Below are 25,996 nucleotides of genomic sequence, written 5' to 3'. Positions count from 1 at the left end.
CCCGGACACTGGAACAAAAAGCTCTCCCTGCCGGAAGGGGAGGCCAAGACCGCTTTGCCGCCAGGACTCTGCGCAGAAACGACGTCTTCTATGAGCATTGAGTCCCGTGGGGCCTCCATTGCCCACAGACAGGAGCAGATGGGGAAGCATCCAGAGGGCTCACCCACCATGAGGCCGAACGTGATGCCCTCAAGGAGAGGGAGAGTGTCAAGTCCCGGGTGATGGGAGCTTAAGCGGAAATTACAACAGGCCGAAAAGCACCCACCACCCAGAGCCGGCACCCCCGAATGGTAGACGTTAGGGCAAACCAAAATAGTCTATGAAATGAGCATTGTGGAGCATCAGAGAGGACAAGAGAGATGGAAACTGTAAGGTAAGAACAAGTTTGTTTTTAACAAACAAAAGAAAAAGATTGGAAAAAGCACTAAGCAGAGCTGAGGCAGGGCACCCACAGGACACAGGTTGCGGGAGCCCCAGTCTGCAGGCAGGGGCAGGGCTGAAAGAACCACGTGGGGAGAGCAGATCTTGGACCCAGTGAGGCAGGAGGTGGAACTAAGACAGCCCCATAGAGATGGAAGCCCACTGCACCCCATCCACAAGTTGGCAGCCTGAGCGCAGCCCCCGGGCTACAGAAGGCCACGCTGGCTGACACCATGTGGATGACATTCTAGAAAAGCCGAATCTATAGGGATGAGAGTAGAGGGGTGGCTGCGAGGGTCGGGGAGAAGAGACCATCAAATAAATGGTGCTGGCCTGCTGGCTGTCCACATGAGAGAGAGAAAACAGGATCCCAGCTTCTTACTATCAATAAAAATTATATTTTGGATGGATTAAGGACCAAAATGTGGAAAGCGATGCTTCAAAACAGAAGACAACAGAACGTGGACTACGTGAGGGTGTGGCATGTCGACACAGAGCCACCAGCCGTAGAGGACAAGATGGACAACCGTGGCCGCATCAACATTGCAACCTGCATGAGAGAGACCACAGACACCGTGAAATGCAGGCCACAGAATTCATGAGAAGCTCCTGCTCTCAATAAAGAAGGCAAATCAATAGAAAAAATGGACAAAGATGACGCACACACAAGGGGATTCACAGACGAGGCACTCCAAATGGCCAGTAAATAAATGTATGAGAAAACGCTTGGCTTCGCTTTGCTACTGAGGAAATGCCAAAAGAGACCTTCAAAAGGATCCTGCAGGGTCCAGCCTCACAACGGAAAGGTCTAGGTGGCGGAGGGAGACACAAATGCACAAAACCACAAAACGGGATAGGCAGTGGTCCAGTTCTTTAAAAACCAGGCATCCGATGAGCTCCACTCATGGGCCTGTCCCATCCCAGGGTTCCTTTTACTTTTTTATTGATTTTTTAAAAACCTGCAATCTTGCACCAGGTCGGATCCAGGTTTTGTAGGGCCTTGAGGCTCATATGGTGGGGGACAGTCTCTTCAGAAACAAGAACACAAACCGCAGACAAAGCTGAGCCGGGACTTTGGCCGGTGCACGCTCACAGCCAGTCTGTAGACAAGGCCAGAGGAAGGTTCGGGCAGGAAGGCAGGAGGGCCAGGTGCCAGCTCCCCAGGCACTGAGGGCGACCTGGGGGCTCTGCTCTGTCCCTGCTGTGGCTGGAAGGAAACCCACAGCTCCTGGCCCTTCATTTTCTGCGTCCTTCCTGAGACCACCCTGGCCACCCCCACCGCCCATCTCTCCAGAGAGCACAGCAGAAGGCTGGCTTCTGGGCGGAACCCCGACACCAGCAAATTCCAGGCCCTTTGTCTCCAACACCAACACTCCAAGCCCAAGGCCTCTCCCATCCGGTGGCTCCTCCCTGGCTGTGCCCCTCTCGGGCTCCCCTGCACCCCTCTATTCCCAGCTTCCTGGGCCTCTCTTCCCAAGGCTCCCCTGACCTGGCCTGGCTACCCCTCAGGGCAGCTGCCCGTTCTCCCGAGAGCCCCGGTACAGGTGTGGGGGTGGGGCGTGGGGGCTGGCTTCCAGACTGCTGTAAGTGGGATCAATGGACCACTCTACACCTCCTCTCGCTCCACCTCCTGGACCTCACCTCCTCTGGAACACATCCACTGCGGACACTACTGGCCCACTGTCCTGCATGCTGGCCCCTCGGCCCGCACCTCCAGCTCCCACACCCTTACTGTGGTCCTTCTCCCACTGTCCCCTGACCTGCGTCTCTTCCTGCAGTCCAGGGCTCCCACACTCGCTCTGAAGTCGCCTGTGTGGTCACCCTGGACACCCCACAGCTGTGTCGTCCTGCCTTCCACCCGCCCCACCTCCACTGCCCCTGGTATGGGCCCCGTGGGGCTGAGCAGGTGGCAGGGCACGTCTTTCCCAGCCCCAGAGAGGACCCCGAGAGTCCAGGTGGGTGGCCAAGAGGAGCCTGGAGGGGTAGGAAGATGGGAGCGAGGGCCACAGGGGACCCGGTGAGCCAAGTGGCCATCTGGGCACATTCATGAGCCAGAGGGCGAGCAGGCATCAGGGGGAGGAAGGTGGGTGGGCTGGCCTAGGACCCTCAGCAAACCAACCCCTCAACAGCCTGCCGGCTAAGCCACCTCGAGTTGAACCCGCCCTCCACCTACTCGGCAATTTGCCCCCTCTACACAACACGCACAGATACACACACCCTCCACAGCTGAAGGGGCGGGAGAAAACCACGTGCCCCCGGCCTCCGCTTCCTGGCTCAGTGGGCGGTCCCCTCTTCTCCCAACTTCTTAGGATGCCTCCACACCTCATGCAGTCTCCTGGCTCCAGTGGCCATCCATCACAGACATCTTCCCTGAGTCAACGTGCACATTCTCTGTGGCCCCACCCCCCGCGGGTGCCCACCAGACACCCAGCATTTCTACACTGAACTCTGACCCCTGCACCACCATGCTCTCCTCTGTACCCCCAATCCTTCCAGCACCTCCCATCAAACCTTAACCCCATCACCTTTGACCCCTCCTTATCTCACTTGACCTTCGGAGGATATCCGGAATCACAATTTGCTGCCACCTACTGCTGGGGTGTGACCCACACACAGTCCTGCCCTGGGCCCACTGCCTGGCTGGTGGCCACTCCTGCCCTCACACCTCTGACACTCAGCAGGGTCCCAGAGGGAATCAGTGCCAGGCCCTCAGGGGCCTTCTCCTTCCTTCCGGGGGAGTCTAGATCCTCATGAGTCTCAGGCCCTGCACCCCCATCCCCTCTGACCTCACTCCCATCTGGCTCATCGTCTCAACTGCCCAGCTCCCGGTGGCCCCCAAGCACAGCAGCCCTGAACACTCCACCCCTCAGCAACTTAAGCACATTCACCCCTTGCCAGCCTCCAGCAGGTGACGGACAGTCCCAGTGAGGCCAGATCCCCATGAGAGGGGTGGAGCCCACACAGGAGGGGCCAGCCTGGCTGGAGCAGGGCATAAGGGGCAGTGAGCGATGGGTGCGGGGAGGCAGCAGGGCTGGAGCTGCAAGGACCTCGATGGAAGGTCCAGCAAGTGGACGGAGGAGCAGCGTGGGCTGGCCTCTGGCCGCACCAGAGCCCAGGTGACCTCAGGGACGGAGAGGAGGGTAGGGGTGGCAGGGGCAGGAGGTTCTGGAAGCCACCAGATTGGGCAGAGCTGAGCAGACGTCCTGAAGGGTTGGATGTGAGGTGTGAATGTGAGAGTGGTCGGGGTGACTCCTACATAAAGGAAACTATCAAACGCGACCATAACGTCATATCGTTGCCTGGAAAAGTCAGCACTCTAAACGCCAAGCATCTGCTCATCAAACCAAACACCTAAAACAATTACAAAGTCCCAAGAAGACATTTGAGCTTGACAAACTGAACCCACAATTCATCCGAGTAAGTATGTGACAACAGGTAGTGCATGTCGCAGGGGAGACAGCAAGCTGAGATTGTCCCAGCGTCCGCGGGTGAAGAGCAGAGCACGGGGCAGCAGCCAAGGCCTCCAGGACAACGTGCGCGCGCGGCAAGCAGAGATGGGTTCCTCGGTCACCTCCGAGCCCAGACACTCAACTCAGGAGAAGTTCTAGCTGGGTGGCTCTGTGGTCCCTTACACGAAAATTAGTTCGAGGTTGATTATAAAATTACAAGTAGGGGCCGGCCCGATAGCGCAGTGGTTAAGTGCGCACATTCTGCTTCTCAGCAGCCCAGGGGTCGCTGGTTCAGATCCCGGGTGTGGACATGGCACTGCTTGGCAATCCACGCTGTGGTAGGCGTCCCACATATAAAGTAGAGGAAGATGGGCATGGATGTTAGCTCAGGGCCAGTCTTCCTCAGCAAAAAGAGAAGGATTGGCAGCAGTTAGCTCAGGGCTAATCTTCCTCAAAAAAAAAAAAATTACAGGTAAAACAATAATGCATGAAAATCGTTTTTAAAATCTGTGTCCTGGCATAAGCTTGTCTGGGGACTGCTCCCTAAGCATTCCAGCAAACCAGACCCTGAAGACAGGGCAGACGGATTTGACACCAGAACAGAATTCCGTGTAGCAAAGTTCAAGCTGAGAGGGGTCCTTCCCATGCGAGGCAGAAGAGAGGGTAACGTGCTTTAGAGAGAGTTAGTACCAGTCAGAAGGAGCAAACAGCTCCAATAAGAGGGAGCAGGAGGAGGAACATAACGCTGCATCCGCCTGAGGCAATGGTGCTCACACTCATGTGAAATCCTTACGAGACTGGAAAAGATTGAATCTCTCGGTGATGCTCATTCCTGAAAGGGTGTAGGGCAGAGACACGCTCATTAAGCTTCCCAGAGAGCATGCTACGAAAGCAAAATTGAAAATGGGAATACTCTCAAAATCTGAGAATTTAACCTCTGTGAATTTAGACAAAGGGAAAAATAGGCCAATGGGGTGCTTGCACAGCATTGTTTCCCAAGAGGACAATGACACAACCCATGTGCCCATCAACAGGGCATCGGGCAGACACGCTCCACTCCCAATGAAAATGACAGGACGCACATGAGGTGTCAGAAAGGCAGGTTAAGGCTGCAAAATGAACCATTCTGTTTTAATCAAAATTTTAATTCCATCTTAAAAATAAATGGAGGAGGGGCATGAAAAAGCACATTTGCATGCTTGAGGATGTACACACGTGTGTGCACAACTAAAATCTAAAAGAATATGTTCACCAAAACGTTCAGGATATTTATCCTTGAGCAGTAAGATTAGGATGACTTTGGCTCTCTTCATTTTTCTTTATTGTCTTCTGTTTTAACAATAAGCATATATCGCATGCATAATCAGAATAAAAAATAGTAAAACTATTTTCCTTTGGGGAGAATTCCGTTGCAGAAAAATACTTAATAGCATAGAAAGATGCTCGTGGCCAAGTTTAAATAGGTCATGCTCGCACTTTGAGATACACACGTGTGTGGTGTGTGTGCGTGTGTGTGGGAGTCTATATAGACACACAGCTGGAATTGGAAGGACACCAAAGTGTCGGCAATGGCAATTTCTGGGTGTCAGGATAATTGTCATTTGTCTTTTCTTTCTGTATGTATATATCCTGTAACTTTTATCCAGTTAACAAGTACAGCTTAAAATAAGCAGTACTTATTAGGGGCGGTTTCCTTCCTGGCAGATGAAGCGAGAGCTGCCCACACCCCTCCCTGGGGTTCATGACCCCCACCCCCTGCCCCCTCGGCAGGGGCGGCCTGCAGCCAGAACTGGCTGATGCTGGGGTACAAAGGCCCGGCCCCCCTCCAGAGAATGCACAAGGTCATTTCTCCCTCTGCCTAGGCGCCTCCCCACCCCTATCCCACTCACACAGAGGAACATCGTCCGGGATGCCCCCTAAGCGAACTTCCTGCATAGGGAGCCCCATCTTGGACAAGAGACCAAGAAAATCAGGCAAAACCACGGCTGTGGGAGGGGCTGCTTTGACCAGCAAAAAGCTGGCCAGGTTGGTCCCCATGCAGGCTCCATCACCCCATTCCCAGCCTCTTCTCCCACCCGCCCTGGCCCACCTCTGCCACTCTGCATTCAGCAGCAAGCCCCCCCCGTCCTCCACCTCCTCCTTGGACGTGCCCACCACCTCCTCCTTCTGAGCACATGGTCCAGCCCTCGCTCCTCACGGCCCCTTCCCTCCCGCCCTCTCCTTGAAAGCAGACCCACCACTTCTGGCCCAACCTCATCCTCGTGCCTGGCTCACGGTCACCCTCAGTCCCTTCTCCGTGTCAACCGTGGGCGGTTTCCATATCCACCGTCCCCTAGAACACAGCCGGCACACACAGACCCTCAGTAAATGCGCGTGCAAGAAATAAATGCTCTGGACACAGCAGGAAGCCTGGAGCCCGTGGGAAGGAACATGAGATGCCCCAGCCTGTCCCTTCTGAGCAGGGCGGGGAGACGGGGCTGTGGGTTCCCGGGAAGCCCCAGACATTCCCCAGAGGTGCAATAATCTCTTCTTCTGGCAACAATCTCTGGAGCGTGCTCCGGTCCTACCCTCATCCACCTGACAGGTGGCCCAGGTCTGAGCGGGCCAGGGAGATCTGAAGTGCGGACCCAGGACCCTCAGAAGCCCTGGGCTTGCCGGGGTAGAGGCAGAGCGGGGCAGAGAGGGTTCAAAACACATGCAGTGGGGCCACTTTATTGCGAGGTCGTCAGGAGAGAGACGCTGGCACGCACAGACTTCCCGCATCAGGACAGAGGGGGCCCAGGGCGAGACTCCGCACAGCACGCACGGCCGCTGGGCCCTCCCCAGGCCTCGGCCTCGGGCGCTGCTCCTTCAATGAGACTCGTCCACCCTCAAGCACACGTCCTCTGGGGGGGGCCCTGGACTAGGAACTGGCGGGGAGGAGGGGGGTGAGGGCCTGGGCCGTCCCCAGGAGGACTCCAGTCCTCTGAGTCTCGGCTTCCCTGGTGCAGGGTGGGGCGGCAAGAGCCCCACTGGGGGTGAGGGTTGCACAGTCGTGTTCTGCTCTGTGCTTGCACGAGTGTGGGGTACACGGCAAGGACTGAGTGTCAGCTGTGAGGACTCTTCAAAGAGGGAGCCTGAAAGCCCCCTAGGCCCCCGTCCTGGGGACCCCAAGCCAAGGGAGCTGTGACCAGATCTGGGGTGCGCCCCACAGTGAGGACTTGTTACTAAAAGTCTCATTTTACAAAGGGGAAAATGGAGGCAACATTGAGGGTCAGAGCTCAGAGAGGAATGGCTTTGGTGGCACGGGCCCATGGGCAGGGGTCACCAAGCCTCCCTGTTCCCACCGAGGAAAGGCTCTGAGAAGAGCAGGCAACACGTGCCCCACTCCCAGCCCCCGCAGGGCCAGGCCCACCCGGCCAAGTCCCATGGACAGCTTCACACGCAGCCTTGCTCACCACCGGCCGCCCTCGGAGCACAGGGCCGGGGTGGAATCTCCACTCACATGCTCTCAGCTCCTCCTCAGGTCACACACCAAACAGGTCAGGGGAGAGGAGGGTGTCTCCAGGAGCAGACACTTGCTGCCACCCACACTTGTAGGGATGCCTGAGAGAGCAGGCTAGGAGGAACTTTCCAGAAGCAGCCCCAAGGCCAATGCCCTGTGGTGCACCAGGGCCCCCGGGTGTCAGCAGAGCCCCCAGGTGTCAGCAGAGCCCCCAGGCACGGTGTCCCAGCTCTGTGGGGCCCAGGGCATGACCACCTCCAGGGCGCCGTTAGGCACAGTGTTGCCGCGGTAGATGGGGAATGGCCAGGCTGGCTCGGTGTGCTCCCTGTCCCCACAACAGGCTCACCTGGGAACTCTGGAAAGTGGCTTGAATCTGAGAGATTTAGGGCAATGATAGGGACCCTCGCTGGCCACCGCACAGGCCTGTTCCTGTGTCCCCAGGAGCAGCAGGCACCCCCCAGCCCGGCCGGGCCCCTGGACTCACCGAGGGCTGCCAGGGCACTGCAGTCCTTCTTGTGGAAGTCCGTCCAGGCCTTGGTCTTGCAGTACTTGCTGCAGGTCAGGATCCCGTAGCAGCGGGTGCAGGGCACGAGCCGCACCCCGATGGAGCGGCCACACTGGTAGCAGAACTTGAAGAAGGGAATCCTGCAAGGGAGCCGTGTGGGCAGTCGGGCAGTGCCTGCCATCTGTGCCTGACCGACACCATGCTCCAGGCCCTTCCCCGCTGACCCCTCCAGACGGGGTGTGGGTTCCAACCCCACCATCCTCTGCAGAGGGTAGCCACTCGCATGTGGACGGAAGATGTGAAGTCCCCATCCAGGGATGTCCAGCTCAGGGCTATCTAGAACAGGAATCCAGCCCTGAGCCCTGGAAGGTACCCGAGTGCTCGCCAGCAGGGCCGGTAGGTGACCACGCCACAGCACTGGGGACCCTCGTGTGCCACGGCCCTCGTGTGGGGGATGGATTCCTCCCAACACGGGGAATGTCTGAAAGTGGGAGGAGCAGACCCCGAGTGGGCTCAGTGAGGGCTGTGGGTGACCCTGGTACACCTGCATGCTGTGCTTCAGGAGGAAAGTGAGCCCCGGGTGGGTGCACCACGCCTGCTGCCCCCGTCCATCACCCCCACCCCCCCACCAGGGTTTCCTGGGCCGTCAGGGATGCCCACAGGGATAATAAGGTGGGCAGGTATATAGAGAATGTTCCGGAAGAGCAGAGTGGGTGCACAGCCGTGACCCCAAGGAGGGGCTGGCCATGCAGGGGTGAGGAGGCGTGCAGGGCCCAGAGAAGCACTTCCACCATGACAGTGGGGGCCTCTTCATCTTGAAGAAGCAGAACCTGGGCTTAAACCACACCCAGGCACCCCCCTGGAGGACAGGGAGCCCTGTGCTGACCCGCCCAGAGCAGTTCAGGCCACTCCATGAGCGTGCGCCCTGCAACCCCATCTGCCACCCATGTCTTGGCCCGTACCCACAGCCCACCAGCAGGGCCTCGCCGCTCAGGGGTCAGACAGAGTGATGCTGTCCCGAGGGAGGTTGGAGCCAGCAGCACCATCCAGCCCCCGCGGCCCTCAGCCAGCAACTTACTGCCCCTGATCCTCCAGCTGCAGCGCCTTGGGCAGCCCCGTGCTCTTCCGCTTCAGCCTGTGGGAGGGCATCAGCTCCGCTGTGCCGAGAGAGAGACCTGTGTTACCTCCTCGGGACCCCCTGGTCGAGCCATGATGCCCATGGGCGGAGGGGGTGCTGAGCAGCCTGCCTTGACCAGCCTCGTACGGTGAGCCTGCTTCAGCGCCACAGGGAGGCAGGTGGGGGCCCCATGCTTTTGACAGCCCAGCGGCAGGTCCAAGGGCTCCACCACCTCCAAGAGGGGGCTTTGCCCCTTGGCCTCCCGCTGCTCCTGCATCCTTGCCCACCCATCTGCAGCCTCCTGGCTAGCTTGCCTCTGCACCATCCATCAGCTCAGTGTCCCCCTCACCACAGTGTTAAAAGGCCACCGGGCAGTACCAGGTTTCTCTGGCCTTCCCCAGCTCACAACACTCTGGAGGGAAGACTCACGGCTCTGCTCTCCGGCAGCTGGCGCAAGATGCACAGAGTGCCGGCAGACCGGAGGACAGTGGGCGCCCACAATAACCGACCAGGGTTCCACCTCATCCCTCCACCTCCATCTCCTTAGACAGCCCGTCAGTTCCCCCCCAGAAAGGCTGCCTAAGCTCCGATTCCTCACCAACCCTTAAGATGTAGTGACCCCGCAAACACCTGCTGGCCACGAGACAGAGATGATGGGAGCCCCGCCTTTCCTCCCCCGTCTGTCCCGTGCCCACCAGCACCCAGGGCCGCCGCTCAAGCTGCCGTGGGGACTAGGATGTGGGCCCCGGAAGCCAGCTCTGTGACAGTGTGAGCAGCAACAAAGCAATTGTCACATGGACCACGTGGCACAGGGAGACCCTTCTGGGAGACGACAAGGCAGAACTTCAAAGTGGGTCTGGTCATGCGGCGGCACCACAAATTATCGCGTTAAAAGGAAACGTGGAGCTGAAAGGAGGGCGTTTCTGTTTGTTAGAATGGCGGGACTCTTTTTGTTTAACAACTTTGTTGACATAATTCAAATGCCAATTTGCCTACTCACAAGTGCACAATTCAAGGGCTTTTAGTACATTCCCAGTTGTGCAACCATCAGCACATCAATTTTAGAACATTTCCACCCCTCCAAGAAGGTCCCAGCACCTGATGGCCATCAGACCGACTTCCCTCCCCCTCCAGCCTAAAGAAGCCCAAGATTACTTTCTGTTTCTATGGATTCACCTGTTCCGGACATTTCACATGGATAGACTGATACAATATGTGGCCTTTTGTGACTAGATTCTTCTGCTTGGTGTAATGTTTTTAAGGCTCATTCATGGTGTAGCATGTGTCAGTACTTCATCCCTTTCTATGGGTGAATAATAGTCCATGGTATGGAAATGCCACGATTGATTTATCCATTCATCAATTGATGGATACTTGGGTTGTTTCCATCTTTTGGCTTTTATGAATCATGCTGCTGTAAACATTCACGGACAGGTTTTGTGTGGACACGTTTTTATTTCTCCTGAGTATATGCTTAGGAGCAAAGTTGCTGGGTCACGTGGTAACTCTATGGTTAACACCTGAGGAACTGTCAGACTGTTTTCCGAAGTGGCTGCAGCATTTTACATTCCCACCAGCAGCATCTGAGGGTTCCACTTTCTCCACGTCCTCAGCAATGCTTGTTATTGACTTTTTGATTACAGCCATCCCAGTGGGTGTGAAGTGACGTCTCAGTGTGGCTTAATTTGCGCATCCCTGACGACCGATGACATTGAGCATCTTTTCACGGGCTTATTGGCCATCGGTACATCTTTCTTTGGAGAAGTTTCTATTCACACTCTTTGTCCGGTTTCTAACTCAGTTATTTGTCCTATTATTGAGCTGTAGGAGTTTATTTATTCTGCCTACAAGTCCCTGATAAGACAGACGATTTACAAATACTTTCTTACATTCTGCGAGTTGTCTCCTCCTTTTCTTGATAGTGTCCTTTGAAGAAAAAAAAGCTTTCAATTTTGATGCTGTCCAACGTATCTATTCTTTCTTTCATTGCTTATGTTTTTGGTGTCATACCTAGGAATCCATTGCCAAGTCCAAGTATATGAAGATTTACCTCTATATTTTCTTCAAAGAATTTTATAGTTTAACCTCTTACATTTAGATCTCCAGTCCAAACTGAGTTAATGTTTATACGTGGTGTGAGGTAGGGGTCGAATTTCCTTCTTTTGTGTGTGGATAACCACTTGTCTCAGCACCATTTGTTCAAAGATTGCTCTCACTCCCATTAAAAAGCCTTGGCTCTCTTGCTGAAAATCCACTGACTTAGACATGTGGGTTTATTTCTGGGCTCTCTATTCCACTCCACTGGTCTATGTGTCTGTCTTTATGCCAGTACCACACTGTCTTGACTACTGTTGTTTTGCAGTCAGTTTGAAACCAGAAAGTGAGTCCCCCAACTTTGTTCTTCTCTTTCAAGATTGTTATAGCTATTCTGGGACTCTCGCAATTCCACATGAATTTTAGAATCAGCTCCTCAATTTGTCCAAAGAAGTCAGCTGGGATTCTGATACAGGAGATGTCTCTCCATTTACTGAGGCCTCCTTTAATTTCCTCCACATTGTATCATAGTTTTATAAGTTTTGCACTGCTTTCGTTAAACGTATCCATAAGTATTTTATTCTTATTGATGCTGTTGCAAATGGAATTGTTTTTTAAATTTCATTTTTGGTTTGTTTACTGCAATTGTATAGAAGTACCATTGATTTTTGCATATCTTATATCCTGCAACCTTACTGAATGCATTTACTAGTTTTAATAGTGTAACAGTTTTATATTTATTTATTTTTTATTTTTTTTATTGAGTTAATGATAGGTTACAATCTTGTGAAATTTCAGTTGTACATTAATGTTTGTCAGTCGTGTGGTAGGTGCACCACTTCACCCTTTGTGCCCACCCCCCACCCCACCTTTCCCCTGGCATCCACTAAACTGTTCTTAGTCCACATTTTTAAATTCCTCATATGAGCGGAGTCATACACAGATTATCCTTCTCTAGCTGGCTTATTTCACTTAATATAATTCCCTCAAGGTCCATCCATGTTATTGCAAATGGAATGATTTTGTTCTGTTTTGCAGCTGAGTAGTATGCCATTGTATATATGTACCACATCTTCTTTATCCATTCGTCTGTTGCTGGGCACTTAGGTTGCTTCCACGTCTTGGCTATTGTAAATTATGCTGCAGTGAACATTGGGGTGCACAGGACTTTTGGGATTGCTGACTTCAGGCTCTTTGGATAAATACCCAGTAGGGGGATGGCTGGATCATATGGTAGTTCTATTTTTAATTTTTTGAGGAATCTCCATACTGTTTTCCATAGTGGCTGCACCAGTTTGCATTCCCACCAGCACTGTATGAGGGTTCCTTTTTCTCCACAACCTCTCCAACATTTGTTACTATTAGTTTTAGATATTTTTGTCATTCTAATGGGTGTAAGGTGATATCTTAGTGTAGTTTGGATTTGCATTTCCCTGATGATCAGCGATGATGAGCATCTTTTCATGTGCCTATTGGCCATCCGTATATCTTCTTTGGAGAAATGTCTGTTCATGTCTCCAGCCCATTTTTTGATTGGGTTGTTTGATTTTTTGTTGTTGAGTTGTGAGAGTTCTTTATATATTAAGGATATTAAGCCTTTGTCAGATATATGACTTGCAAATATTTTTTTCCAGTTAGTGGGTTGTTTTTTTTGTTTCAATCCTGTTTTCATTTGCCTTGAAGAAGCTCTTTAGTCTGATGAAGTCCCATTTGTTTACTGTTTCTATTGTTTCCCTTCTCTGAGAAGGCATGGTGTCTGAAAAGATCCTTTTAATACTGATGTCAAAGAGTGTACTGCCTATGTTTTCTTCTAGAAGCCTTATGGTTTCAGGTCTCACCTTTAGGTCTTTGATCCATTTTGAGTTTATTTTGGTGAATGGTGAAAAAGAATGGTCAATTTTCATTCTTTTACACGTGGCTTTCCAGTTTTCCCAGCACCATTTGTTGAAAAGACTTTCTTTTCTCCATTGTATGTCCTCAGCTCCTTTGTCGAAGATAAGCTGTCCATAGATGTGTGGTTTTATTTCTGGGCTTTCAATTCTGTTCCATTGATCTGTGCACCTGTTTTTGTACCAGTACCATGCTGTTTTGATTACTGTTGCTTTGTAGTATGTTTTGAAGTCAGGGATTGTGATGCCTCCCGTTTTGTTCTTTTTTCTCAGGATTGCTTTAGAAATTCAGGGTCTTTTGTTGCCCCATATGAATTTTAGGATTGTTTGTTCTAATTCTGTAAAGAATGTCATTGGGATTCTGATTGGGATAGCGTTGAATCTGTAGATTGCTTTAGGTAGAACGGACATTTTAACTATGTTTATTCTTCCAATCCATATACATGGAATGTCTTTCCATCTCCTTATGTCGTCATCCAATTCTCTCAGAAATGCCTTGTAATTTTCATTATATAGGTCCTTCACTTGCTTAGTTAAATTTACCCCAAAGTATTTTATTCTTTTTGTTGCGATTCTGAATGGTATTGTGTTCTTGAGTTCTTTTTCTGTTAGTTCGTTATTAGAATATAGAAACGCTACTGATTTATGCAAATTGATTTTATACCCTGCAACTTTGCTGTAGTTGTTGATTACTTCTAAGAGTTTTCCAATGGATTCTTTGGGGTTTTCTATATATAAGATCATGTCGTCTGCAAACAGCGAGAGTTTCACTTCTTCCCTCCCTATTTGGATTCCTTTTATTCCTTTTTCTCGCCTGATTGCTCTGGCCAGGACCTCCAGTACTATGTTGAATAGGAGTGGTGATAGAGGGCATCCTTGTCTCGTTCCTGTTTTCAGGGGGATGACATTCAGTTTTTGCCGATTGAGTATGATGTTGGCTATGGGTTTGTCGTATATGGCCTTCATTATGTTGAGGTAGTTCCCTTCTATGCCCATTTTGTTCAGAGTTTTTATCATAAATGGCTGCTGGATCTTGTCAAATGCTTTCTCTGCATCTATTGAGATGATCATGTGGTTTTTATTCCTCAGTTTGTTGATGTGGTGTATCACGTTGATTGATTTGGGGATGTTGACCCATCCCTGTGTCCCTGGTATGAATCCCACCTGATCATGATGTATGATCCTTTTGATGAATTGCTGAATTCTGGTTGCCAAAATTTTGTTTAGAATTTTTCCATCTATGTTCATCAGTGATATTGGCCTGTAGTTCCCTTTTTTCGTGGTGTCCTTGTCAGGTTTTGGTATCAACGTGATGTTGGCCTCATAGAATGTGTTAGGAAGTGTTCCATCTTCCCTAATTTTTTGGAATAGCTTGAAAAGGATAGGTATTAAATCCTCTCTGAAAGTTTGGTAGAATTCCCCAGGAAAGCCATCTGGTCCTGGGGTTTTATTCTTTGGGATGTTTTTGATTGCTGTTTCAATCTCTTTCCTTGTGATTGGTCTGTTCAAATTGTCTGCCTCTTCTTGAGTGAGCTTTGGGAGATTGTAGGAGTCCAAGAATTTATCCATTTCCTCTAGGTTATCCATTCTGTTGGCATATAGTTTTTTGTAGTATTCTCTTATAATCTGTTGTATTTCTGCAGAGTCTGTTGTTATTTCTCCTCTTCCATTTCTGATTTTGTTTATTTGAGCTTTCTCCCTTTTTTTCTTTGTAAGTCTGGCTAAGGGTTTGTCAATTTTATTTATCTTCGCAAAAAACCAGCTCTTTGTCTCATTAATCCTTTCTACTGCCTTTTTCGTTTCAATAGTGTTTATTTCTGCTCTGATTTTTATTATTTCTCTCCTTCTGCTGACTTTGGGCTTCATTTTTTCTTTTTTCTCTAGTTCAGTTAGGTGTGCTTTAAGGTTGCTTATTTGGGATTTTTCTTGTTTGTTAAGATGTGCCTGTATTGTGATGAATTTTCCTCTTAATACAGCTTTTGCTGTATCCCATATGAGTTGGTATGGCATGCTATCATTTTCATTTGTTTCCAGGTATTTTTTTATTTCTTCTTTAATTTTTTCAATGATCCATTGCTTGTTCAGTAGTGTGTTCTTTAGTCTCCACATCTTTGTGCCTTTCTCAACTTTTTTCTTGTAATTAATTTCTAGCCTTATAGCATTATGATCGGAGAAGATGCTTGTTATTATTTCAATTTTTTTAAATTTGTAGAGGCTTGCCTTGTTTCCCAACATATGGTCTATCCTTGAGAATGTTCCATGTGCACTTGAGAAGAATGTGTATTCAGCTCTTTCAGGGTGGAGTGATCTATATATGTCTGTTAAGTCCAATTGTTTTAGTTTTTCATTCAGCTCCACTATTTCCTTGTTGATTTTCTGTCTGGATGATCTGTCCATTGATGTGAGTGGGGTGTTGAGGTCCCCTACTATTATTGTATTGTTTTTAACATCTTCCTTTAGGTCTGCTAATAGTTGCTTTATGAATCTTGGTGCTTCTGTGTTGAGTGCATAGATATTTATAAGCGTTATTTCTTCTTGATGAAATGTCCCTTTGATCATTATATATTGTCCCTCTGTGTCTCTCTTTACCTGTCTTATTTTGAAATCCACTTTGTCTGATATAAGAATTGCAACACCTGCCTCTTTTTCCTTGCTATTAGCTTGAAGTATTGTCCTCCACCCCTTCACCCTGAGCCTGTGTTTGTCCTTGGGGCTGAGGTGTGTTTCTTGGAGGCAACAAATTGTTGGATCTTGTTCTTTAATCCATTTTGCCATTCTATGTCTTTTTAATGGAGAGTTCAATCCGTTTACATTGAGAGTGATTATTGATGCATGTGGACTTAATGCTGTCAATCTGTCACTCATTATCTTGTTTTCCTGCATTTCTTTTCCTGTGTGCTTTAGCCTACCCATTTAATACTGCAATTTCTTATGCTGGGTTTCTTAGATTTTTCCTTATTTATGATTTGTGACTCTGTTCTGTATTTTATTTTCGTGTCTACCCTGAAGTTTGTATTTAGAATCTTGTGTATAATATAGTCTATTCTCTGGTGGTCTCTTACTTACTTGGCCAATACTGATTTAGACCCCCTTTGCTCTTCCCCTCCTAAATAATTATTTTCATTTTTTTATTCCAACTCGTCTTATTAATTGGTAGTTAGAGTGCTAAGATCGTCCTTGTTTTGGTAGTTTCCTTACCTTTACCCTAATGCTATAGTTGAATATTTGCTATCCTGTTCTGGTTCTATCCATTGGTCTCCCTAGTCTGTGGATTGTGACCCCTTTCTCCCTTTTTTCTTTTTTCAGGTATGAGAGCCTTCTTGAGGATTTCTTGTAGTGGAGGGCTTTCAGTTACAAATTCCCTTAACTTTTGTTTGTCTGGAAAAGATTTCATTTCTCCCTCATATCTGAAGGAAATTCTTGCTGGATAGAGTATTCTTGGCTAAAGATTTTTATCTTTTAAAGCTTTGAATATGTCACTCCATTCTCTCCTAGCTTGTAAGCTTTCTGTAGAGAAATCCCCTGAAAGTCTGATAGGGGCTCCTTTATAGGTTATTCTCTGCTTTTTTTCTTACTTCCCTGAGTATTCTTTCTTTATCTTTCCTTCTTGCCAATTGTACTACTATGTGCCTTGCAGTAGGTCTTTTTACATTAACAAATCTAGGAGATCTGAAAGCTTCCTCTACACACATTTCTCCATTGATCCCTAGATTTGGGAAGTTCTCTTCAATAATTTCGTTAAGCACACTTTCTGCTCCATTTTCCTTTTCCACGTTCTCAGGAATTCCTATGATCCTTAAGTTCTTACTCCTCATTGAATCCACTATCTCTCAGAGATTTTCCCCGTTTTTTTAAATTCTTAGTTCTCTTTCTTCCTCTGTCTGGAGCCACTCAGCCTGTCTATCTTCAATTATGTCAATTTGCTCTTCTATGTTGTCTACATGGGCATTCAGGGAATCCATATTCTGTTTTATCTGGTCCATTGTGTTTTTCATCTCAAGTAATTCTGTTTGATTCTTCTTTATGATTTCAATCTCTTTTGTGAAGTAACTCCAGAACTCATTGGCTTGTTTCTCTATCTTTCTCTCTACGTCATTGAGTTTTTTGATTATAGCTGCTCTGAATTCATTATCACTTAGTTTACCTAATTCCAAGTCCTCAGGACTTAATTCTATGTTTTTATTGTTTTCCTTCTGGTCTGGGGCTTTTATAAATTGCTGGATGGTAGAGGAGTGGTTTTTCTCATGGTGGTAGAATTCGGTTGCAGTTACAGCCTGTTGCCACTAGATGGGGGTCGAGAGCCACGTGTACTGAGCTCTCCGCCTTCGGGCAAGATGGCTGCGCCCAGTGCACTTTGCCAGGAGGGAGGGGCTGCTATTCTCCTCTCACCGATCTGGATTCAGATCAGTTCTGTTCTCTGGTCTCCCGAGGCCCTGGGTTTATAGGGTCCCCGTGCACAGAAGTTTTCCCCCCATCAGCGGGTCTCCTCTGAACCAGCGGCAGGAGTCCTGGATGATCCCCCTGTCGCGCGGCCCCTCCCCCGCTCCTTCCCGACCCGCACCGCAGCAATCACAGACTCTAGAGGAGGGAGCGACGTTCTCTCCTACCGTTCCAGCGCCTCCAAAGGGGTAAAGCTAGGTTTATGATCTCCGCCTTCTTGGTATTGTAGGTCTCTAACGTGTTGGCATTAGATTTATTCTCTGAAATTCAGTTTTTCCAATCCTTTGATGTATTTTGGAGGGGAGAGAATCCCGAGTCAGCTCACCCCGCCATTTTGCTCCCAACAGTTTTATATTTAGATTATATATTTAGTTTAATATTAGTTTTAGTTAGTCTTACAAGTGAAAATAGATTCCTAGAATTTTCAATCTGCAAGATGATATCTGCAAATAGAGAGAGTCTAACTTTTTCTTTTCCAATTGGAATGCCTTTTATTTCTTCTTCTTGCCTAATTACACCAGCTAACAACTCCAGTACAGTATTAAATAGAAATGGTGAGAGAAGACATTCTCATCTTCTTCCTGATCTTAGGGAGAAAGTATCCAGTCTTTCACCATGGAGTCTCATGTTAGCTGTGGAGTTTTATAGGTGCCCTTCATCAGGGTAGGAACTGCTCTTCTATTCCTTGTTTTTTGTGTGTTTTTCTCATGAAAGGGTGTTGGATTTTGTCAAATGCTCTATCAATTGAAATAATCATGTGGGTTTTTTTTCTTTCATTCTAATAATGTGTTATATTACATTGATTTTTGGTTAAACCATCCTTGCATTCCTGGGATAAATCCCACTTGGTCATGGCATATAATTCTTTTGACATGCTGCTGAATTTTGTTTGCTAGTATTTTGTTGAGGACTTTTGCATCTATATTCATAACAGATGTTTGTCTGTAGTTTTATTATGATGTTATTGTCTGGCTTTGGAATCAGAATAATGCTGACCTCATAAAATAAGTTAGGAAGTATTCCCTTCTCTTTAATTTCTGGAAGAATTTGAAAAGGATTGATGTTAATTCTGTTTTAAATGCTTGGTGTAATTCACCAGTGGAGACATCTGTGTCAGGGATTTTCTTTTTGGGGTGGTTTTTGATTACTTATTCAATCTCTTTAGTTGTTATAAATCTGTTCAGATTTTCTGTTTCCTCCTTTATCGGTTTTGGTAGTTTGTGTGTTTTCAGCAATTTTTCCATTTCATCTAGGTAATACAATTTGTTGGCATACAATTGTTCATAGTATTGACTCATAGTCCTTTTTATTTCTGCAAGCTTGGTAGCAATGTTCCTGTTTTCACTTCTGATTTTGGTAATTTGAGTCTTTACTTTTTCTTGGTCAGGCTAGCGAGATTTGTCAGTTTTGCTGACTTTTTCAGTGAACTAGATTTGCTTTCATTGATTTTTCTCTGTTATTTTTCTACTCTCCATTTCATCAATGTTTGCTCTAATATACATACATACATTTAGCTAGCTAGCTAATTAGCTTACTTTAAGTTTAATTTCTCTTCTTTTCCCAGTGTCTTAAGGAGGAAGACTAGATTACTGAGATATTTCTTCTTTTTAATATAGGCATTTATAGCCATAGATTTTCCTGTAATCATTGCTGTAGCTGAATCTCATAAGTTTTGGTGTGTTGTGTCTTCTTTTTCATTTATATAATATATTAATATATTAGTATTCTCTAATTTCCCTTTTGATTTCTTCCTTGACCCATTGGTTATCTAGGAGTGTCTTGTTTCACATGTGTTTCCCAAATTTATTTCTGTTATTCATTTCTAATTTCATCCCATTGTGGTCAGAGTACATAATTTGTATTATTTCTCTCCTTCTAAATGTATTAAGTGTTTCTGTTAAGACCTAGCACATGGTCTGTCCTGGAGAATTTCCAAGGACACTTGAGAAGAATGTATACTCTGTTGTTGGATAAAGTGTTCTATAAATATATTGGGTCTGGTAAGCTTATAGTATTGTTCAATTTTCTATTTCCTTGATGATCTTCTGCCTAGTTTTTCTGTAATTCTCAATTATTGAAAGTGGGGAATTTACATCTCCAACTATTACTGTTGAATTGTCTAATTCTCCCTTTATTTCTGTCTATTTTTTCCTTCGTATTTTTGAGTGTCTGCTGTTAGGTGCATATAGATTTATAATTGTTATATCTTCCTAATAAATTTGACTCTTTAATCATTACAAAATGTCTCTATCATCAGTAATATATATTTTTAAAATTTTATTGAGGTCCTATTGGCTTGCAATACTATTTAAATTTCAGGTGTACATGATTATATTTCGATTTCAGACTGTTCATGGTCACCACCAGTGTTTATCTGTCATCATGCATATATGCCTCATTACCACTTTCACCCTCCCCCAACCCCTTTCTCCGCTGATAACCACTAATCTGTTCTCCTTATCCATGTGTTTGTTTGTTTATCTTCCACATATGAGTGACATTGTATGGTATTTGTCTTTCTCTGTCCGACTTAAAGGGAACCTTCACATACTGCTGGTGGGAACGCAAACTGGAAAGGAGAAAAGTATATATTTACAGCTTTTGTTATGTTAAACTTACTATTTATCATTTCTGGATCTCTTTATTTCTTCTATTCAATTTGAGCTACCATCTGGAGTCATTTCTTACCACAACACAGCTTTCCTCCTACCCACCTCCTTTGTACTATTATTGCCAAATATATTACATTTCTATATGTTATGGGCTCAACAATACACACACATACACACACATATATAAATATATATTAAGATATGCACATATTATATAAAAATACAATGCATACATATATACATACAAATTTTTATATAAGTTGCTTATATATAAATTATCATGCAAATTGCTTTGTTGTTGTTTTTTTTGAGGAAGATTAGCTCTGAGCTAACTGCCGCCAATCCTCCTCTTTTTGCTGAGGAAGACTGGCCCTGAGCTAACACCCATGCCCATCTTCCTCTACTTTATATGTGGGACGCCTGCCACAGCATGGCGTGCCAAGCGGTTCCATGTCCACGCCCAGGATCCGAACTGGCAAACCAGGAACCACTGAAGTGGAATGTGCACACTTACCCGCTGCGCCACTGGGCTGGCCTCGCAAATTGCTTTTTAAATCAGTTAAAAAAGAAGAAATATGCATTAATACTTCTTTTATAATTACCTTTGCCAGGCTCTTTGTCCATGTGGATTTGATTTCCATCTGAAGTCACTTTCTTTCAGAATACCTTTAGTATGTCTTTTTGTTTTTTTGCTTTTTCTCCCCAAAGCTCCCTAGTACATAGTTGTATATTCTTCATTGTGGGTCCTTCTAGTTGTGGCATGTTGGATGTTGCCTCAGCGTGGTTTGATGAGCAGCGCCATGTCCACGCCCAGGATTCGAACCAATGAAACACTGGGCCGCCTGCAGCGGAGCGCACAAACTTAACCACTCAGCCACGGGGCCAGCCCCTAGTATTTCTTGTAAAGTAGAACTACTGGGAACAAATTCTCACAGGTTTTGTCTTTCTGGGAATGTCTTTATTTCACCTTCATTTTTGAAAGTTAGCTTTGCTGGACAAAGGATTCTTGGCTGACAGCTTATCTCTTTGAGCACTTCGAGTGTGACGTCCTGTTGCCTTCTGGCCTCCACTGCTTCTGATGAGAGGCCAACTGCTAATCGTACTGTGCATCCCTAAGTGATGTGGGTTTTTTTCTTACTGCCTTCAAGATTTTCTCCTTGTCTTTGACTCATGGCATTTTAATATGATGTATCTCTTTGTGGATCTCTTTGTCTTCATCCTACTGTGAGCTTCTTTAACTTCCTGGGTATATAGATTGATGTTTTACAATAAATTTGGGAAGCTTTCACCCATCACGTCTTTGACTATTTTTCCTGCTCCTTTCTTTCCACTCTCTGCTTCTGGTACTCATCTGTTGGTGGTGTCCACTTTTCTCTGAGGATCTCTTCACGTCTCATCAACCTTTTTTTCTCTTGATGGTCCTCCACTTTTCTAGGAGGACCTGTTCACTTCTCATCGTTTTTCTCCCTCCCCGGGGCTGATTATTATTTGCTTGTCATTTGTTTAGTGACCAGCTGGGTTAATTTTGCGAAGCCTAAGCTCCTCCCTGCAGTATAAAGCTTCCGCTGTTTCCCCACACAGGATGCGGCCTTGGGGATGCCCACAGTCTCCCGGGGATGACAGTGGTTTGGGCAGGCCTTTCTTTGTCTGTCTCTCTGCATGATCGCGCCCATGAATTGCAGGCTGATTGCTCCACTGGTTTCAGCAATGCTCTGGGGTACAATATGCTCCATAGACTCGTTCAATTAAATCAGGGCTCACTGACAGGATAGCTCCCAAGGTCAGTACTTGAGATTAGTTCTGACCACAGGCAAGCTCCTCCCAGCCATCTTTCCAAGTTTTCTCTGGCAACCAGCCTGATTATAGTTCAGCCTTTATCTCCACTGAACCCGCCAATCTCCTCGCCTTCACCTCAACCTCCGCTGACTTTGAGAGCACCGTTAGGCTTGAACTTCCCCATGCTCTGTTGCCAGTGAAGTAGTTTCCTTTGGAATGAATCAAAGCTCTCTGTTTTATGGTGTGCTTCCCCCTTGGGTAAATCTCTGAGCCATGGCTCTAGAGCTGGTGGTGGGGACAATGGCACACTTCTCTTTTAGTGACACCCACACTTGAGGAGCTGAGCACTCAGTGGCGGGGGCACAGCAGCCTCAGCTCTCCTGTCCCAGCATGGAACCTCAGCTTGCACAGAGGGCAGGGGTGGTATCGACTGGGTGGCTGTATGTGGTGTCGGTTGGGTGTGGGTGAGGATGTATGCACGGGGAGGGTAGGCTGTAGTGTTGCACGTGTGTGGAAGGGTGTGTGGGGGGCGATAGGTGCATACATGTGGGGAAGTATGGGGCATATGTGTGATGGGTGGGTGTGTAGGTGGGTGGAATGTGCGTAGGGAGGGGTGTGGGTGGGTGCACATGAGGGGCGTAGGGGCTGGTACGTGTAGGGGGCACAGACCCACAGACAGCAGCCTCAACTCCAGGAACTTGGAGGCTGCTGCAGCCTGAGCCTGAGACTCGGCTTTGGCCTCCTGCATCACCACGGGGCCCAGTCTCACCATGGCAGAGAATGCTGGCAGAGGGGCATCAGGGTGCCCCCACCCAGCCTGCTGTCTGAGCGGCCGCTGCACCAGCTCTGTCTCCCCATCATCTGCAGTGCAGATGTGGCTTCTCTGCAGTGGACGTGAAGCCCGAGTCTGGCTGCCAGTGGCCAGAGCACAGAGGTCGGGTGGTGCTGGGGCGGTGCTGGGCAGGTGCAGCCACCTCCACCCAGAAGGAGAGCCTCACCAAGGCAGCCCCCGGCCCATCAAGTCCCCAGCCCCCTCCGTGACGCAGGTGTGGAGGCCGCCGTCCCGGGCCTGTGACTTGGTCCTTCCTGGGGACACTCTGTCACACAGAGGAGAAACCAATCGCTGACCAGCGCTGCTGAGGACCTGGTCCTGGGCGTCCCCTGCAGATGCCAAGGCCTCTCGGGTGCAGCTCCCTTGCTCTCCAGGAAGAGCATTCCCTTCCCAGGGCAGACACCTGCTCATGGGGCCCAACGTTTTCCACCAAAACTCGATTCTCTTTAGCGAGCTGAACAAGATCGTTCCTGCAACTAAGAAACAAGCTCCACGTGCACCTGGGGCTGTCCCAGGTCCCTCTCAGAATCCATAGGCCTTTCTCCCTTGTCCAAGGACCCTGCAGCCCTTTCCACCAGGCTCTTGCCCAAAATTGTTCACTTGGGCTGGCTCTGTGCCTGATGCATCACAGGCAGATGGCATGGGGCGCTTATGACAGGACGACCCAGGGTTTCAACTCCCAGAGCAGCTGCACCAGGCACAGGGAGGGGTCAGCATTTCAGCCCCTGGGGCACAGCAGGCCAAGCAAAGTGCAGAGCAGGTCCCTCTTCCTCCTCCTCCAGTGCCCCAGCCAGTCCACTAGAGACCCACGGGCACCCAGGCCCGGCGTGTCCTCAAGTCACACTTGCCTGCTGGCCTCCCATGGAGCATAGGGGCCTTCCCCCAAGACCCTGCCCAAGTGAGAGTGCAGCCAAGTCCCGGGGCTGGGGCGGTCCTGCTGCCCGGCCATCACGGGGCAGAGACCCCACTGCTGCCCACTGGAGGACCCCAGAGCAACCTCAAGCAGCTTGGCCAGCACCTCGCTCCCTCAGGTGTCATGTGCCTCCCACCCCATGACAGCAGGACAGGTGAGTGGTGCTGACCCAGACCCAGGCCTCCTCTGGCACTGGACAAACATGCTGTTCACAGATGCGCTCCCATGGTGCAGCCTGAGGCCTCTCCTGGGCCCTGGTCCTGCCCCTCCGACCTCTCTTCCCAGGCTTGACCTACTTAGAGGCAGAGACACAAGGGCCAGGGGTACCCAACCCAGCAGGTGGCCTGGGCAGTGGCAGGAAAGGTCTCTCTTGTGTCCCTTCTGGGCCCATGAATCCGGATCTTCAGGAACACGGCCCAGACACCCAAGACGGAAATCCCAGTGTAAGTAACTGGGCAGAACAAAAACTCCCGGTTGGCTCGGAGTTTCCAGGAAGCATGTGTGGGCCTCCCAGGACCGGGCCAGCCGCCAGGCTGTGCCCCCTGCCACCCACCTCTCTTGCTCAGGTACAGCCTCTTGAGGTCCCACTGGCTCTCCTTGGCAAAGACGGCCTGGCGCAGCTGGATGCCCATGTATTCCAGGAGCCTCTTCCGGGCCAGAAACGTCTCCCGCTCTGCTGGCATCAGCGAGTGGAAGGGGCAGTGGGCGATCTTCCGGTCCTGCGGCACAGTGATGTGTCACCGCCAGTGACCTGGGGCACCAGCCTCTCGCCGCAGGGAGAGCAGACCCCACTCTCAGCCCCGGCCCATCATCTACACTGGGTGGGGAGCACATCCCCGCTCACGGCAATGACACTCCGAAAGCCTGCACACAGGCAGCCACGCCTGCAGGACGTGCTCAGCGTGCCTAGGTCTTCTCTTCCAGAAGGCCAGGAGCTAGCTTCGGGCAGAGGCATGAAGGACCTTCAGTCCAGCTTTGCCTGAGAGATACTAATGGCCCCAGCTCTACCCCCATCGCCACTGGGAAACTCAAAGCCATACCTGGTAGAATCTGAAATACCCGTAGTCGACAGCTGTGCCCACAGCCACCTTGTCCCCCTGCATGAGCACAATGGGCTTCAGGATGTCAGCTCCGTAATTAATGAGTAGGTCAATCTGTGGAGAACAGAGCCTGCATCAAATGCCCAGACACTGCTACCACCAGGAGGCGGGATCCAGAACCGGGGTGCCCACACGCCCAACCGCCTGCATCAAGGCTGTGACCTGGTTGCCTGAGGCTTCCAGGCCCTCTGGACACACTGGCTGGATGGAGGAGGGCAGCCCGAGGATGAGGCCCCCAGCAGGTGAGCAGGCGCTGCCCAAACAGGTTGTTGTCACCTGCATTACCCAGGGAGGCCACCCTCTCAGGTGTGCCGAGAGTCAGTGAGAGACACAACATATGCGCCAACCTCATGGACGAGAAGTGAGGGCGGAGTGTCAAGGCAACGACTGTCACTGAAGGCAGGCAGGGCCACCTCTTGGGGGGCCCTCCCCGACACCCCACCCACAACACCACGGAATGACACCACATCTGTTGACACCTGGTGATAGTCCCATGCCCCCTAGACTGTAGGTGACACCAGGGCCAACGCCAGGCCTGTCTTCTTCACCACCCCATCCCAGCATGCCTGGGGGGTGCTCCGTGACACTGGATGCATGTGTGTGCATGCGTGTGCATGGTTGCATGTGTGCACGTGTGCACATGCACAAAATCAGAATCTTGGCCGATTAAGCTGGAAGGAGAGAAAGGTTTGCTTAAAGAAACATGAGACCGTAGAGGACAGGCAGGGAAGGAGGACTCCAAGAAGTGCGTGTTGGGAGCCGTTACCAAATATTGAATGAATGTTGACTTTCTCTAGTGCGGGAGTGTGAAAGAACATCCCTATCCTAGGGAGACACATGTGGAAGTAGTGGGAGGAGCCGTGATGGGTGCAGCCCAGTTTCAGAGGGTTGGCCAAGAGGAGGTCCCAGAGAGAGCAGGCAGCTATGTTATAACTGAGGAGAGGGGAAATGGGGTCATGCTGTGGTGCTTTCAACTTTTACGTGAGTTAAAAAAAAAATAAAAGCTAGTAAATGAATAAATAGTAAGTAATTAAATAGATGAAAAACCAACCGGTCAGCTGATTTGAGATCTGGGGCAAGAACATTCAAGGTGTGTGTGGGTTGTCTTGATGCAACGGAAAACAGGTGGACGTCAGAAGCTAAGGGGCAACACAAAGGGGCTGGGGAGGCTACCCAGGGCCGAAGATGAGACAATTCAAAGGTGAAAAAGAGAGAAGCTTTCCCTGGTAATTAGAGAGGCAGATAGCATGGCTGGGCCAAGCAGACTAATGACCCGCTAGTCCAGGACAGAGCACCATAATCCAGGATCCATAATCCAGGATGGAGCACCAGAGGGTCCCTAATCCAGGATAGAGCAACAGAGGGTCCCTAATCCAAGATGGAGCACCAGAGGGCCCTAATCCAAGATGGAGCACCAGAGGGCCC

General features: G+C 49.1%; 1 protein-coding gene across 7 annotated transcripts in view; it reads right to left on the bottom strand.

The window, feature by feature from the left end:
- Positions 1-25,996, bottom strand: part of ANKMY1 (ankyrin repeat and MYND domain containing 1) — a 53,924-nt gene that overhangs the window by 2,339 nt on the left and 25,589 nt on the right. For 6 of the 7 annotated variants that reach the window (XM_046643872.1, XM_046643874.1, XM_046643875.1 and 3 more), the window contains 4 exons: positions 24,512-24,625; positions 24,025-24,190; positions 8,937-9,015; positions 7,838-7,998 (listed from right to left, as the gene is read on the bottom strand). In XM_046643872.1, coding sequence (XP_046499828.1) covers positions 7,838-7,998; positions 8,937-9,015; positions 24,025-24,190; positions 24,512-24,625 — 520 coding nt within the window. Of the gene's footprint in view, positions 1-7,837; positions 7,999-8,028; positions 8,195-8,936; positions 9,016-24,024; positions 24,191-24,511; positions 24,626-25,996 lie in introns of those variants that run through there. The other variant, XM_046643877.1, reaches the window with a different exon arrangement.

Source organism: Equus quagga, chromosome 17 (genome assembly GCF_021613505.1).
Source record: "Equus quagga isolate Etosha38 chromosome 17, UCLA_HA_Equagga_1.0, whole genome shotgun sequence".
Classification (NCBI taxonomy): Eukaryota; Metazoa; Chordata; class Mammalia; order Perissodactyla; family Equidae; genus Equus; species Equus quagga.
This window is presented reverse-complemented; position numbering and strand designations above follow the sequence as displayed.